This window comes from Rhineura floridana, chromosome 1, assembly GCF_030035675.1.
Source record: "Rhineura floridana isolate rRhiFlo1 chromosome 1, rRhiFlo1.hap2, whole genome shotgun sequence".
NCBI classification, from domain to species: domain Eukaryota; kingdom Metazoa; phylum Chordata; class Lepidosauria; order Squamata; family Rhineuridae; genus Rhineura; species Rhineura floridana.
In genome coordinates, this window is record NC_084480.1 from 295,640,674 (window position 1) to 295,656,473 (window position 15,800).

The 15,800-nt window shown below is 37.8% G+C and overlaps 1 protein-coding gene across 3 annotated transcripts in view; it reads right to left on the minus strand.

The window, feature by feature from the left end:
* CSMD3 (CUB and Sushi multiple domains 3) overlaps positions 1–15,800 on the minus strand; it is a 1,044,618-nt gene that overhangs the window by 166,998 nt on the left and 861,820 nt on the right. For all 3 annotated transcript variants that reach the window (XM_061605340.1, XM_061605331.1, XM_061605321.1), the window contains 6 exons: positions 15,646–15,764; positions 12,967–13,036; positions 10,877–10,993; positions 8,115–8,324; positions 6,816–7,004; positions 5,098–5,275 (listed from right to left, as the gene is read on the minus strand). In XM_061605340.1, the coding sequence (XP_061461324.1) occupies positions 5,098–5,275; positions 6,816–7,004; positions 8,115–8,324; positions 10,877–10,993; positions 12,967–13,036; positions 15,646–15,764 (883 nt within the window). The remainder of the gene's footprint in view (positions 1–5,097; positions 5,276–6,815; positions 7,005–8,114; positions 8,325–10,876; positions 10,994–12,966; positions 13,037–15,645; positions 15,765–15,800) is intronic.

Sequence of the window (15,800 nt, forward strand, 5' to 3'; positions counted from 1 at the left end):
ATACAATGAAACACTGACATTTGAATGAACATAAAAATTACAGGCCATTTAAAATTATGCAGCTCTTAATATTCTGGCAGATTTTCAAAACTGGGCAAAATGTCACTTTAGAAAAAACCCTGTATCTCATTTTGCTCTGTTCTGAAAGTCATCCTGCTCTTTTTCTCTTTGTATTTTGTTTTTTAAATTAAACATAAAGAGATGCTCTTCAAGTGGTGGTTGTTTTCCAACCTATTTCTTGATGTGCATCAAGTGGCTAGTTATTTGACAGTATGCCTCTTTTAAATGTCCTTCTGAAACTATAAAAGCTGATGTGGTTTTTCGTTTCAGCACTATTTGAACCATTCATTTGAAAGAACTCTAACATAAAAGTAAAACAAGTTGGATGGCTTCATAAAAATGTCAGAGCCTTACTGGATCAGCTCTATGGTCCATGTCATCCGGCATTCAGTTGCACACAGTGGTCTCCCAGATATATTTGGGAAGCAAGATTAGCAAGACATGAAGGCAACAACCCACTTTCATTGGTGCTCCTGTAGCTCATATTAGGAGATATATTGCTGCTAAACTTGGAGGTTGCCTACAGCCATCATGACTATTCATCCAGTTTCCCATTAAAGCCATAGAAGGAATCAACATAACTTGTTGCACCAAATTTCACAAATTACTTACATATTATGTGAAGACATACATCTATTTGTGTGTCTTGTATCTTTTATTGAATAACCCAACCAGTTTTATTGAATAACCCAAAGTTCTAGTATTATGAGATAGAAGCACTTTCATCATACTCTCCCTTCTCACTTTTTAAACTAAAGAGCACCAAATAATTTAGCTGTTCATTATAGTGGAGCTTCTCCATCACTCTGAACATGTTTTCTGCATCTTTCCCTGCCCTACAATATCCTTTTTATGAGGGGGTGACCAGAATTGTAAACACTATTCCAACTATGATAACACCATAAATTTGTATAAAGTCATTTCAATGCTGGCAGTTTGATTTATAATTCCTTTCATTACAATTCCTAGCATGGAATTTGTCTTTTTCACTGCTTCCACACACTGTATCAATATTTTCATTGTACTACCTACTAAGACCCCAAAAATTATATCCTTGTTAGTCACCGCTACTATACTTTAAATATAGAGTGAATGTGAGGATTTTTTGGGCTCAGTGTACATCACTTTGCACCTTCTTGTCATGGAAATCTAAGCCTAAAATAGCCTAGGAGAATATCCTGTGACCTTTTGCAATAACTAAGAGTTGAAACCTGCCTTCAGTCAAATAAATATTTGTTGAATATCAAACTAACATGTATATTTCAGCCTCTCCTACCTCTGCAGGTCCTAGCTGTGTGCACATTTGTCCTCTCTGCCAAACCAGTTTCTAGGGATACCCAAATGTCCTTGTGTTTGTCCTGAAAGGGGCTTGATTATTTCACCCATGGTCTAAGAGAGCAGGAGCAAATGATAAATGTTTTGCTTTTTATACAAGCATGTGAAAGATGCTTGCAGACACTAAAAGTGCCACCTTCTACTCTGCTGCTCTGTTCCTTACATGGGAAAGGGGAGGCAGCACTGGTAGTTGTTCAGAGCATCCATTCCTAGGCATGTCCAACTTCCCCAGAAAGACGATGATGCTGTTCACTACAATTACTGTAGCTCCTATCATCCATGACAACTACAAGCATAGGAAGCTGCCTTTTATTGAATCAGAACATTGATCCATCTAGCTCTGTATTGTCTACAATGATAGACAATGGCTAGTTCTCCAGGGTTTCAGACAGGGGACATTCTCAGCCCTATCTGAATATACAGTGAATTGATTCTGGGACCTTGTGAATATAAAGCAGATGCTCTACCACTGAGCTATGGTATTATTCTCTGGGTTGGCAGGAGCTGTAATGAACCTCCACCATCACAGGCAGAAGGACAGATGTACCACAGAATGGCCACATCTCTCCTTTCACTTTTAAAAGAACCAAGAAGTAAAGATGTACAGGGGGATGTGGGAGAGTTTAGAGAGGTGTACTTCGTTCATGGAGTTGCTATTATTGCTATCTGGCCACCATGACAAGAAATATTCAGGGAAGTGCATATGAGGAGAATCAGGGCAAGAAGTCACAATCCTTGAACTTCTTTGCATAAACTGAATAGGGGCTAGGGATGGGATCCATAGGCTGGTGACAGTTCGAAAGCATTTTGTCAAACTAACAGGCCAGTATCAAATCAGTCAATATTTTGTACACTAGCTGATGGTTTTACCAATCTGTTTTTCTCCCTCATGAAAATATTGATATTAATATCAATATTTTAATATCAATTTTTAAAGGAAATATCAATAAGTGTAAGGGAAATATATAGATTAATGAAATGAAATATTGCTAAAACAAGCGTATTTAATATTGATATTTCAGGTGTGTTTTTTAATAAATTCAATTTTCAAAAATAGCTGCAGAAAATCACTACTTAACAATCCTACAATAGGGAATAAATGAATTAATGGAAAATTTGGTATCTAATCCAAATTGGGTGAAAAATAGCACATCCCTAATAGGGGCATTTGACTTCTATGCACACACTTACTCTGTTTCCTGTGATATTCCTAAAATTAGAGAAGGCACTCTCAGTTGATCTTAATGGCTGTGATGCTACAAAGATCTTTGAGATATATAGGGAAAAATGAAATTAACCAACCCCTTGATTTGTTCATAGAAGGCAATAGTTATCAAGGCAATTATTTTATAGAAAGCTACTTCGAGATAGTAGCCAAAAATAAGTTATTAACTTCAGCAATAATTAAAAAACGCCTCTCTGTAATGGCTCAATATTTCATCGGGATAGCTTATATATCCATATCAAAAATAATCTATCATGCATAGGGATGGATGGATAAGTCTATTTGTGGTCTGTGTTAATTTCACATACATGCATTCAAAAGTATGTTCCATCCTTTTTCTTCATTTATATGTGATTATTATTAATAATAATAATAACAAATCTGCAAAAACATATTTAAATTCCTTTAAAATTGTATTTTATTAAAAATATGCATTTCTAAATATATCTTTATCTCATTTATTTTATTTAAAATATGTTATATAAAATGCATTTTGGTATGTTTGGTATGAACTTTATTGCAAAATTTGGAGTAGTGTGAAATCTAGAGTATAATTACATTCCACACATCAGTCCAGAAGATATCTGAAGTCAGCTGATACCAGAATTCATAAAGAATGAATTCTTCAAGCATTCCTAATTATGGTGTTTATTAGGCACAGCTGCTTCTATAGTATTTTTCAACACCATATGATTCATATTTTTAATTTGATCAGGAGATTGGCTGCATATAAGGCAGCATCCATTTACTAAACGTAGATAGTTAAATAGCAAATGAGGATGACTAGACTGCAGCTGAAGGAGATGGGTGACCAGACAAATACAGGCTGAACTTGCTATAGGAACTGCAGCCAAGACAAAAGAGGGGTTTTTGTTTGGCCTTCATGGCTTTCCAGCTCTGCTTAGCACTGCCAGGATCAAGCTCCTGCCCATGGTCATCAGACAGGCCATGCCATGTCTATGGTAGCCATTTGCCAAAGCTAAATAAGGATAAATGGAGCCTCAGGTGGATGGCACGGCAGATGGGGCCATTCAGACAGACATACACTGAATGACTATTGCCTATTTCCCCCTTTTTGTTGTTGTACAAACTTGCTTTAGCCTTAGCAACTGCACCCCTTTTTGTCATACATTTTGTCATACATTCATTTTGACTGATTCCTTTTCTTCTTTCCTCCTTTCCAGCTACACTCCTCAATGGGCTCTTACTGGGAGGAAGGGTGGGATATCAATAAGTAAGTAAGTTAAGTAAGTAAGTAAGTAAGTAAGTAAGTATTTGCTTAAATGCATTTGTATACTATAAATCTAAGCTCAGGGTGATGTACAACCAATGTTAAAACAGCAACATAGAGTCATCACATTAAAAACTTATATACATTACTTTAAAAAAGCAAGGTCTCCAGTCATAAATATCTGCAGAAAATTATATTTAACCTTTCTGCCAGAGAGGCCTGCTTCACATATACACTTGACCACTGCACACTTGTTGACTAGCAGCTGAATGTGTGAACGAGCTCTATTGACCATTTTATTTAAGGGGCTCTGAGGATATATGCAAGTTTGATCTGCAGTGTTTACCTGCAGGATCACCTTACCTCATATGTGCTCACTTGACCACTATGATCTGTGGAACTGGCACTGTTACAGGTACCATATAATATGTTCTGAACTTGTAAGAAATCAGTCGTTTAGTGTGGCAACATCTACACTTCGGAATTCCCTCCCTATTGACATCAGGCAGGTGCTTTCACTCTTTTCAGGACCTGCTTAAAATATTTTTGTTTAGGCAAGCCTATCTAGACACATAGATATTGACATGTTTTAATCTTTTTTAGTTTACTGTTAATTTTCATTATCTTTGAAAGTTTTTAATTAATAATTTTAATGTTTTTTGTAAACGTCTTAGAGGTTTTATTATAATCAGGTGGTGTATATATATATTGTTACATAAAATATAAATAAAAGTGTTAAATCTATGGTGGCCCATTCATACATACAAATCATCATCTGGTGTTTTAGCCATCAAGGAATGAGCATAACTGTATGAACCAAGAAGTATTCTCTAGTGGGGATTCTCTATGTTGCATTTCATGACAGTTATTGGGAAGCTATTGCTCATCAGTGTTATATTACATGTGGCACAATCTTATATGTATACATAAAGAAGTGCCATTATGTTTAATGGGGCTTACTCACAGGTAAGTGTGCATTGGATTTAGGATATAATACAATGCAAACAAGTCATCCCAATAAAGTAATTATGCAGAACATTTTTTCAACCATGGAGTACATCTTACCATTCCTGAGCTATTTCATTAAACAAAATAAAATATGTCTTCTATTGGGAGAATATTTTGCACCACTACTTTGCAACACTAAAACATAACAAATCAGCTAGATGCAGCTTGTAAATGTTCATGCTCCTACGTGTCACATATTATAAAATACTGTAAATCAGTAATATTTATTTCTGCTTACCAAACAGTGATGAAATCATATATTGGCTCAGTTTGAAGAACAGTAAAATTGATATAAATCCCATTCCCAGGTGGTACTCTTACAAGCCAAAAGCAGTCTTGGAAGTTTGGGTATTCATCAGGATAGCCAGGAGAGTATATGGTGCCATTCATTGCAGTTATATTTCCTCCACAAAGAGCTGTAAAAACAAAACAAAACCATCAAGAAACCTGATGATGTCCATAAGGCCATAATATTTCTGCTTCTAAAAATGGTATAAGTTAAAACAAAACAAACCTGTTATGAAAGCTGGTAAGAAGGAGAAACTCTATTGAACATATGTAATGCATTAAACTAGCTTTCCCCAATCTGGTGCCCTCCAGATGTTCTGAAGTACAACTCCCATGCTGGCAAGAACTGATGGAAGTTGTGGTCCAAAACACCTGGAGGGCACCAGGTTGGGGAAATCTGCATTGTTGTCTACCTCCATCCCCTACTTCCACTAAAAGGACATAAGAACATAAGAAGTGCCTGCTGGATCAGGCCAGTGGCCCATCTAGTCCAGGACCCTGTTCTCACAGTGGACAACCAGATGCTTGTGAGTAATCCGCAAGCAGGAACTGAGCACAAGAACACTTTTCCCTCCAGCAGTTTTCAACCATTAATATTCAGATGCATACAGTCTCCGACTATGGAGACAGAGCATAGCCATCATGACTAGTATCCTTTGATAGCCTTATCCTCCATGAATTTGTCTAATACTCTTACTTATTTATTAAATTTATATCTCGCCCCTCCTCCTAGCAGGAGCCCAAGGTGACATTATATGATATTAATACCCAGATGTGTTCATTAGCACAATGTTATGTACAAAGTTACTCTTGTAAAGCCCTCTAAGCGGGTGGCCATCACTGCCGCCTCTGGGAGTGATGTTCAAAGGACAATATTATGTGTTGGTGTGTGTAGACTGCCATTGGTCCACTCGTGCTCCTTGCCTGCTTGCATTGGCTGTTACTGTGCCCCTGTAGCCTCCCACCCCACCCTGCAGCCCCCTGAACATATGTTGCTGCCATGGAGAGTGCCTTGGTCACTGGCACCCTGCTAAAGTGCTTGCCAGCCTCCCATCCCCCTTAATTTCTTCCCCCACCCACCTTGCTTCCTTCCTCTGGCCTTCCTTCCTTTGCCCCACACCCACCTTGAGCCCAGCATGGCTTGGTCAGGCTGCAGATTGTAGTGCCACTTGTCTGTGGTGTGGCAAACTGCAATGTGATAGGCTAGGGGCTTACAAATATATAGGAAGAAAAGGTTTTCTGACACTAGTCTTCTCATCATTGGCCTGGTGCAGACATATTGCACATGATCCCTAACCAGATTAAAGACATTTGAAACGAGATGATTCATTGTACTTATTGTATTTATATATTGTACTTGTTTTTATTTTATGTACACCGCCCAGAGAGCCTTCGGGCTTAGGGCGGTATATAAATTAAATTAAATAAATAAAAAATAAATAAATGTTGGATCTCTTGCTATTACTCTAGGTCTTTACTCCTCTTGGGTGTTAATCTCCCTCTTCTCCATGAGCCTTAACTATCATGGGATCTCACAGCCCTCTACCAATCTCTTAATCATTCCAATCTCTTAGAAGACCATTTCTGGTTCATCTCAAATTCTTTGAGGGTTAATTGCTAATATAGGGTAAATCCACATGAACAAGTACTTATCTACTGAAAACATACCTTCACACCTTGGTAGAGGATGGTTCCAATTACGGCTGATCCCATGAAGGCATGTAAGTGCTGAATTCCCAATTAGAGTGTATCCAGGAAAACACTCAAATGAAACAGTTTGGCCTACAGTAAAGTCAGTTCCAATGGCAAAACCATTGCGAAAGGGACGTGGGTCGGGACAACTTTGCAACTGATAAGCTGAAATGAAATCATAAATATCTTTTCCATGCACTGACAAGGAAGATCTTTACAGAGATGACTTTATTTGTTTGTGTATTTATTTTGTGCATATATGCAAAATAAAAGACCTTACAAAGACATCAAATGTGATATGATGGTGGATATACCCTGACAATCCACAACAGTTATTCCTCTGAACCCATAGTTTCCATAAAGTTTTACAAACACACACAACATCTATATACTGCCACTGTTTTGTTTTGTTGTTTACTAAAATAAAAAGCTACAAATATGCAAGGCTTACATACCCCAACTCCCAGAATAGAATTGGAGACCCTATTCTGCTCAAACTGAGGTAAAACCAATGAGCTGCATCCAACATTGCACCTCTGCTGGCATAACAGACTCCACTGTGCATAACAGAACCTTCTCTTCCTCTCTTGTCCTCTCCATCCCCTGCACACCCTCAAAATAAGCTCTAGAGGTTTTAAGGACTCTCCGCAGCAGATTTGGGCAGCGGGTGGGGGGAGGAGAGGGAAAGAAAGTCTTGCCGTGTGAGTAGATCTCCACTTGTACAGTGTTGGATACAACTCAGTATGATTAAACCTTGTGCTACTGAGATTTACTGACACTGTTAAAAAAGTTTCAAAATAGTGACTCAATCCTGCCACATACAATAGTATCTAAATTGCATGGATGGCAGGCTTGAATACAGAATATGCTTCCACATCTATGTGCATCTTTCTTCCAACAACCCCTGTACTCTTTCCTGCAGGTGGCTCTGATTAAACCACAAAGGCTCATGGTACTCCTACTTCCTCGGGAAACTGATCTGATATTACTGTTTGTGAACAAGTATAAACACCCCCAAACTTTCCAGTTATTCTAAAGCAATAACGTTCAGATGGGGCTATATTTTCTTCATTGGTTCCCTCCCTCCTTTGGTCTTTGCCTCATATCCTTTACACTGACCTCTTTGCTATCTGTTTTGCCATGGCTCATTGGTAGAGCATGTGCTTTTTATGCAGGTCCCAGACTTAATCCCCAACATCTCTAGGTTGTCTCATCCTCTACCAATACCAATACATATTTTAAAAGTTTCTAAAATAAGTAAGTGAAACCACTCACCTTGATAGACAATATGAAATCCTTGTTTGTTTTGAGAATAGTCACTGTGAAAATATAAGCTAGTTTCATGGGTTGTACTAAACAAAGAGGCTGGTAGTTGAGGGCCACTGAGTCTCCCTATAACAGTGCTAATATCTGTTGATCCACTTCTTACTTCCAAATAATCATGTATTGTCTCAGTCGAAAAATTTACAAACTGCAAGTGCACACCTGAAAAGCAATTTTTGATAAACAGATATGATAAAATATAGCAACAATTTGTATGCTAATCATGTATAGAAATGTATATGGTGATATCCAACATTAGTAATAGAGTAGACCCTTTGAAATAAATGGGGTTAAGTAATATAAACCCACTGATGTTAATGGATTTATTTTGAGTATGTCTTATTTGACAATCACCCATAAATCCTGTAAAAAAAACCAACAGTCTTGGGGATATCATACTACTGGACAACATGCAGTCAGATTCTGATGTTTCTGGTCACATTTTAGTTTGTCATTCAGACTCAAATACTTTTCAGAAACTTGATTGTAGTGTGGAATCTTAGCAGAGTCTATTGCATTGCCAAGAAAAGGGTTCATTTTAATGCAACACCTGTATATAATCCATTCCACTTGCCCCGAGTCCCTGAGGTAAAGTCAGTGGAATGACTGGATGAAATGAATGGATGAAATAAAGTTAATTAATTTGGGAACATTATGAAGGACTATTTCTTGTGGTGAGAAAAAGACATTAATTTCCATTCAGAGATAAAAGAAATAGTGAATACTTATTCTTAAAGTAATAAATACTTTGAATACTTTATAAGACATATTTACTGCAAATTATGTGAACAACTGAACAGTGTGTAGACCTCAGAAAGCTGTGAATTTATGTCCCATTGAAGGGAATGAAATGAACACATTTCAGTAGTATTAAAAGTACACAGTAGCCATGATTGTGCCCATTGTTTGCCCATATTATAAGGAATTATATGTCTCATTCAGTGATTTTCCAAAATTATTAGAAAAGATCAGGACATAAATATAAAATAAGCAGTGCTCCAAATAAAGTAAAATAAGGTGAAAAAATATAAATGAAATTAAAAAAATAAAAACATCTTTTCATGATAAAAAATTGAACCCTGTTGAGTGGTTCTGTCAGAGGTAACCATATGAATATCATATAAAATTGAACAAAATACATCTAATGCCAGTTTAATTATTGAAAAGTGAGGAATAATGCTGCTATTATTAAACTTAAATGATTTTTGTGGCAAAAAGCAGATTCCTTCAAACTATAAAGACAGCCTCACAAACAGTTTGCTAGGTCACATAAATTATGTCCTAGATCAACCACTATGCTACATATTTATTTATTTCCAACTATACAGATTCCCTCTGTTTCATTTTTATACACCATAGAATACAGCTGAGGGAAAAGAATGCAGAACTCTACAAGCCCTCAAATGATAATGTGATTTGTTCATTTATTTAGCATATTTACTACCTGCCCTTCACCCAATGTCCTTGGGTAGATTATAATACAATAAAAACAATAACATAGAATAGATACGTAACAATTAAAACAACAACCAGCTAATAAAATATGTAGAAAGTAAACTATTATTGCACATTCCAAAAAGCTTGCATAAGAAGATACACTTTTGTGCGTTTTCTGAAAATCCCCAGCGTTGGGGCAATGTTACCTCCTTTTTTTCTCTCTGAAACATAATCTTTTCCACATTTATTTTATTAATGATTGGCTGGATCTAGACTTCTAATTGGTGGAGTTTTATTCACAATGATTTCTTTTTACCTTGCAGCCTCCTCCAAAACAGTGTGGGAGGTGGCATTGGGGTGCTGCAGTTATAAGAGGGAATTGTATAAAATTTCATCCTCTTCCTCCAGCAGGAAGCCTCCACTGGATCCTGGTCCCTTAGGTGTATGGAAGGAGCACTTCTGTTCTGGAAGTGCATATCTGGATCCATGCCAATGTCTTTTAGTGTCATTAGTGCAAATCAGATTTCCTCCCAATGCAAGTAGCAGGGTAAGTGAGGAGGACAAAATCCAGCTAAAGCAATTCCTCAACAGATAATCTGGATTAGAGACCTATGACTCTTATCTACTTTAAAAACAAACAAAAAATAGCCACACAATTGCTAATAGTGTTAATAATAACCACAAGCAGTTTTGCCCTTATTCATTCTGCTTACTAGCCAATCTGCTGAATGAAGTGCATTCAGGGTGTGTTTCAAGGCTACACTCTTTCAGCTCAAATATTTCCAACAGTTTTTCATGCTCACTTACTCTTCTATAACCTCAAAGGTTTTGTCAAATGGACGGCACCAATCTGAGATCACAGTTCATTTTAAGTTCCCAGTCCCTACTTTGGGCCATTTCATATACTGCAACAAACAGGAAAATTGTGTGCATGAGACCTCTGCATATACATTAGGAAAGTACTATAGCTCAGTGGTAGATTACATTATTTGCATGCAAAATGCCCCGTGTTCTGTCCTTGTATATCCAGGGAGTGCTGCTTCCAGTCAGTGTAAACAATAGTGAGTGAGATGTACTAGTGATCTGACTCCATAAAAGCCAGTTTCCTATGCTCTTAATATACATACCAAAAAAGCCTCTGTGTGAAGAAAGAATGCCTCCTGTACACCTGTCTGTAAAAGTGAGGCATATTCATATATAAAAACATTTACAAGTGATAGAAGTGGACAACAAGAAGAAGTCACACTGTATTATCATTAAACAGGAATAAAACATACCAAAACCAATGGGCAGCTTGATAGTCCATGTACAGTCCAAACTGCTAGGATAGTTTCCAGGAAATCCTGGGCTAAGAATCACTCCACTGAAATCTGACATAGAACCACCACATTGTGCTATAAAATGAGAGAGAAACATAAGGTGTAACATAAAACAAGATTAAACCAAATTTTAAAAGTTAAGCTCTTCGTCTTAATTTGCTAAATAAGTGACTTTTTATATCCAAAAGTTGGGTATTATTTTATGTTGTGGTAAATATTGCTTTTAATAGAACTCAGATAGCCAAAATGGCACCATAATCCTTTTGTAAAGACAGAAGTTATCATCATGCTGTGGGTTACTCCAAGGTGAACACAAATACCAAACCCCCCAAGATCTTAAGAAAACAAATCTGAAGAGATTAATCCACCATTCCACCCCTGCAAAAAAACAAACATAAAACACACTGAGGACTGAGCATGATCAGGGCCACAGAATGTTAGGTACCTGTGGGGAGGGAAGAGATGGGTGGGGATGGAATGGAGTATCCTTGAGGTGGTCATGGCTGATTAGAACAATGAACAGGAGCACCTTACACTGTAACATTTTGTTTTATTGTTTATTGTTATCAGATTTCTATCCTATCCTTCTTCCCAAAGGAGTTCAGGGCAGTAAACAACAAAGCAATAAACACAATACAATTAAAATATTTTGCTGGTTCCACTTGTGTTGTACCATTTTTCATGCTAAAATCATTGCAATTGAGAAAAGTGATGTAATGTAGACTGCCCTAAGAAAGAGCTTCCCTCAATAGTATATTCCTTTAATTTTGACCAGGGGTTTCCAATTGTCACCCATGGGTGCCTGCCAAGGCTTTCAGTGGTGCCCCCAGCAGGTAGCCCTGAGTCTGAGCTTTCATGTAAGTCTCTAGCCCTCCAAGAAAGAAAGTTTTGGAGCAAAATGTGCAGGTACTCTTTTAAGTGATTTATGTGAAATGAGCCAGCCTGGCTGCTCTTGCCTATCAGCATTATTAGACAAAGAGTGAAGTGAGAACTGTGATTGATAAGTGATTTGTTTGTTTGGACACCAGGCAATAGGAATCTCTGGGGTCCTAAAGAGCTGTTGTTTTACCCGCCCTTTTAGTGCACTTTTCTTGCTTCTCCCCCCCTCCCTTGGAATCTCCATAGTTTGTCCTTCCCTTTCCCTAGCAACCAGGATATATCTTTCCTGTGCTGGGTTTCACTGAGATCACACAGTGCCTACAAGTTAATTATTTTCTGTAAATACTACTACACATTAAGTATGGGTGAATATTAAAGAATCTCGCTCCCATCAAAAGGTAAGTATGAAAAGTTTGCAAAGAGGCTTAGGCATCTCTCCTGCTTTGCAGGGGCTAAAGACCAGGGACTCATTAAAAATTCACTGTATAGTTAAAGTCCAGTACAGTGGTAGAAATGTCTAAGACTCTTTAATGAGGCTTTCTTCCACATAAGTGGGTACAGGTTGGCAGCCTAGGAAAAACAGGGTTCTTGTGCCTTCTCCCTTCAACGGCAGGGAGAAATTCAACAGGTCAAGCTTTCTCTAGTCTAGAAATACAACTATGGGAAAAGCTTCACCATGACTACTCTAATTTTGTGTTATGCCACACAACCCTCACATGGTAGCCATTTTGTGACTGGTGCCCCCAACATTCTCAAAATGTGAAATGTTCACTTTGATCCAAAAGGTTTACTGACCCCTGATTTAGTCATATTCATCTCTGGGAGAATTTATAATCATCTAGATAATTTTATCTAATTGGTCATGAATACTAGTGTGGGAACCAATATTGCATTTTCTGAATCTATTTACATAACTGATGTATTTTTATTTATTTTTAAAATATAAAATCCACCTAAATACTTTTGTGATGATTTAAATCATATAACACATCTGCTTCTCCAGATCGTCTTCAGGATAATTTCCAATTACTTGCCCATTCATTCTTAAATCATAAAATACATTGCAGAATTCACAGATAAACTCCCATATAATCTAAAACGTAAATGTTTCATTGCCTGATAACTTTCAGCTTTGAAATGAAAAAAATAATCTTGCACAAAAAACATACCTAAGCAAATTGGAATGGGATAATTCCACCTTCTTACTGGTCCAGGCATGCAGGTGATATGTGAATGGCCCTATAATGACAAGATCAATGTTTTAAAATTTAGCAATCTACCAATACAATTCTGTTTTGCCATGATTAACCATTATAGTGCTGTTCCCTGGCTTGCTTCGTACAGAGGGAAGGATGAAGGGCTAAGCATGTCAGGTCCAAGATATAATATTTGGCCATTCAAGAGACAGTGACAACTGCTATCTAAGCTGGTCACACTTCCCAGTTCAGTTTGAAGCAGCTATGACAGACCCCCTCCCCATTTTGATAGTTCAGGACTAGGGATGGTGGAGACATTTGTTTCTGTTTGCTTTTGAAACCAAATCAGTCAAATCCATACTTTCTGACACATGAAGACCAAAATACAGCCATCCTTTGAAATTATCTGAATTTTGCGATGCAGTTCTCCAACCAACCATTGTTTACAAAGATTCATATATTGGGGATAAGTGTGCATAAAAATGAATATATGAGTGAAAATAACATACCAAAATGAATTGTATTAAGAGAAATTTCTTGCAAAATGTGCACGTTAGTCAATACTGCCTACTAAAAACTGCTGCAGAAATGTGAAGAATTGAATTTAAGATTGAAAAAACTGAGAAACGGAGAGAACTGAAATTGACAGATCCTTCCATCTTTATTCAGGACTAGCTGGTCACTGGTGATGATGATGGACTGCCTTCAAGTCGATCCCGACTTATGGCGACCCTATGAATAGGGTTTTCATGGTAAGCGGTATTCAGAGGGGGTTTACCATTGCCTTCCTCTGAGGCTGAGAGGCAGCGACTGGCCCAAGGTCACCCAGTGAGCTTCATGGCTGTGTGGGGATTCAAACCCTGGTCTCCCAGGTCCTAGTCCAACACCTTAACCACTACACCACACTGGCTCTCACTGGTCACTGGTAGGGGCCAAGAATATAACAAGTGAGCACAGTGCAGGTAGGAGGGAAAAGAGACAAAGTTGCTACACTCATGAGCACACTGAGCATTGGAGAGGTGAAGGGAGACTTACTGAAATCAACCTCTCATAGTTTACTAACATGACAGTATTTGACAGAGGGAAGCACAACTAGGCTCCTAGCAGTCTTGCTAATTTCTAATTCATTCCTAAGTATGAATAGCTTTCCCTCCACAGATACCACAGGACGGTTCGGAGGGATCCCCTTGGGAAAAAGCTGGTGCCAGTATGGACGGTCAGCTGTTGAGACCTTGGAGCACATTGTGCTGCAGTGCAGTCTCTATTGTTGCCCAAGGCAGAAATTCATACAGAAATGATTGGGGAAAATGGATTGGAGTGGAGAGGATATTTTAGTCTTCTTGCTGACAAGCCAGATCTATCAAATTATTTTTGATCTAGCCAGCTTTTTGGTCGCTGTTCTGGCTATTAAAAGAGAATGGGCTAAATCTCATATGACTGACTGTCAACATGATTTGGAGCAATGAAAGCAGGGAGGTAAGGCTGCCAATAGCGAGCTAAGAGCATTAAACTAAATTATAGTCATAGGCAAGATTCTTTTTTTTTAGTTATGCTTTACTGTCTTTTAGCATTGATGGAGCATGGAGATCTCAGAAGTGCTGTTTTTGTATTTTTGTTTTTGTACAATTGATGGCCTTTGGCTAATACATAAAGACATATAGCTAATTCCTAGGCTCACTGGTTAAAGGGTTGAAGCTGCCAAGGCCTCTTCAGTGCATGTTCAGGTGTATGACGGTGGAGAGCAAAAGCCATGTTACAGTTGGCGTATGATGAGATTGCCCTAACGAGGCAGGAAGAAAGAGATATCTTACATACCAGCTGGGCAGCAAGTACTCCTGGTCTGAGGAAGCCCAGTGAAATAGCTAAGAATGTTTAGACTGGTAAGTTGAATATTAGGCAGGCATCTCAGCTATCTTTTCGGTGCCTTTTGAAGACTTTCCTCTTTCAACAAGCCTTTTAAGTTGAGACCTATCCCAGTCTCCATCTGTGTCAGAATTGTTTAATATGTTTTTTTAATAATGTTTTTAACCCTTTTTAATAATGTTTTTAATGCTGTTTTGTTTTAATGGATTTTAAGATCTGTTTTTATGATGTTTTAGAGTGTTTTAGTGCTTTGTTTGCTGCCCTGGGCTCCTGCTGGGAGGAAGGGCGGGATACAAATTAAATAAATAAATAAATAAATAAATAAATAAATAAATAAGTTAATAAAGTTGTGGCCCTTAGTTGAACCCTATGGGTTGTGTTCAACTAAGTCCTTCTCAGAGTAGACCTAAGTTAATTAAGTTCATTAACTTCAATGGGTCTACTGTGAGTAGGACTAGCACAGAATACCACCCATTTGTTTTGCTTTGCATTTTCATTCTGGGGTGTGGGTGATGGGGTATAGTGCTGATTTCAAGGAGGGAAAGACAACTAAGCTCAGTCCTTGGTTATAGCTAAATCTGCTAGATTTGTTTGGGGGAATCATTGGTATCAATGTGGAAATGTAGGTTGCCCCAGGAATGTGCATTGGTGTTCCAATGGAAAAGACAATTAGTTTGAGACAAATCATAAAACCATCGCTCATTGCTTTAGGTTTTATATTGCAGATGTTTTATGTGACCTTTTAGTTATAATCAAAATATACATGTGCATGTCTTAAAAAAAATCTACCTGAAGAGAATATCCTTGATCACACTGGAAGGAAACAACATCTCCAACCATGTATCTGTCTCCAATCTTAATTCCACTGTTTGGGGTCTGAGGTTCAGGGCAAGAGTCCAAACCTATAGCTGTGAAAAGTTAAAAAACTTAACAATGACAAAATA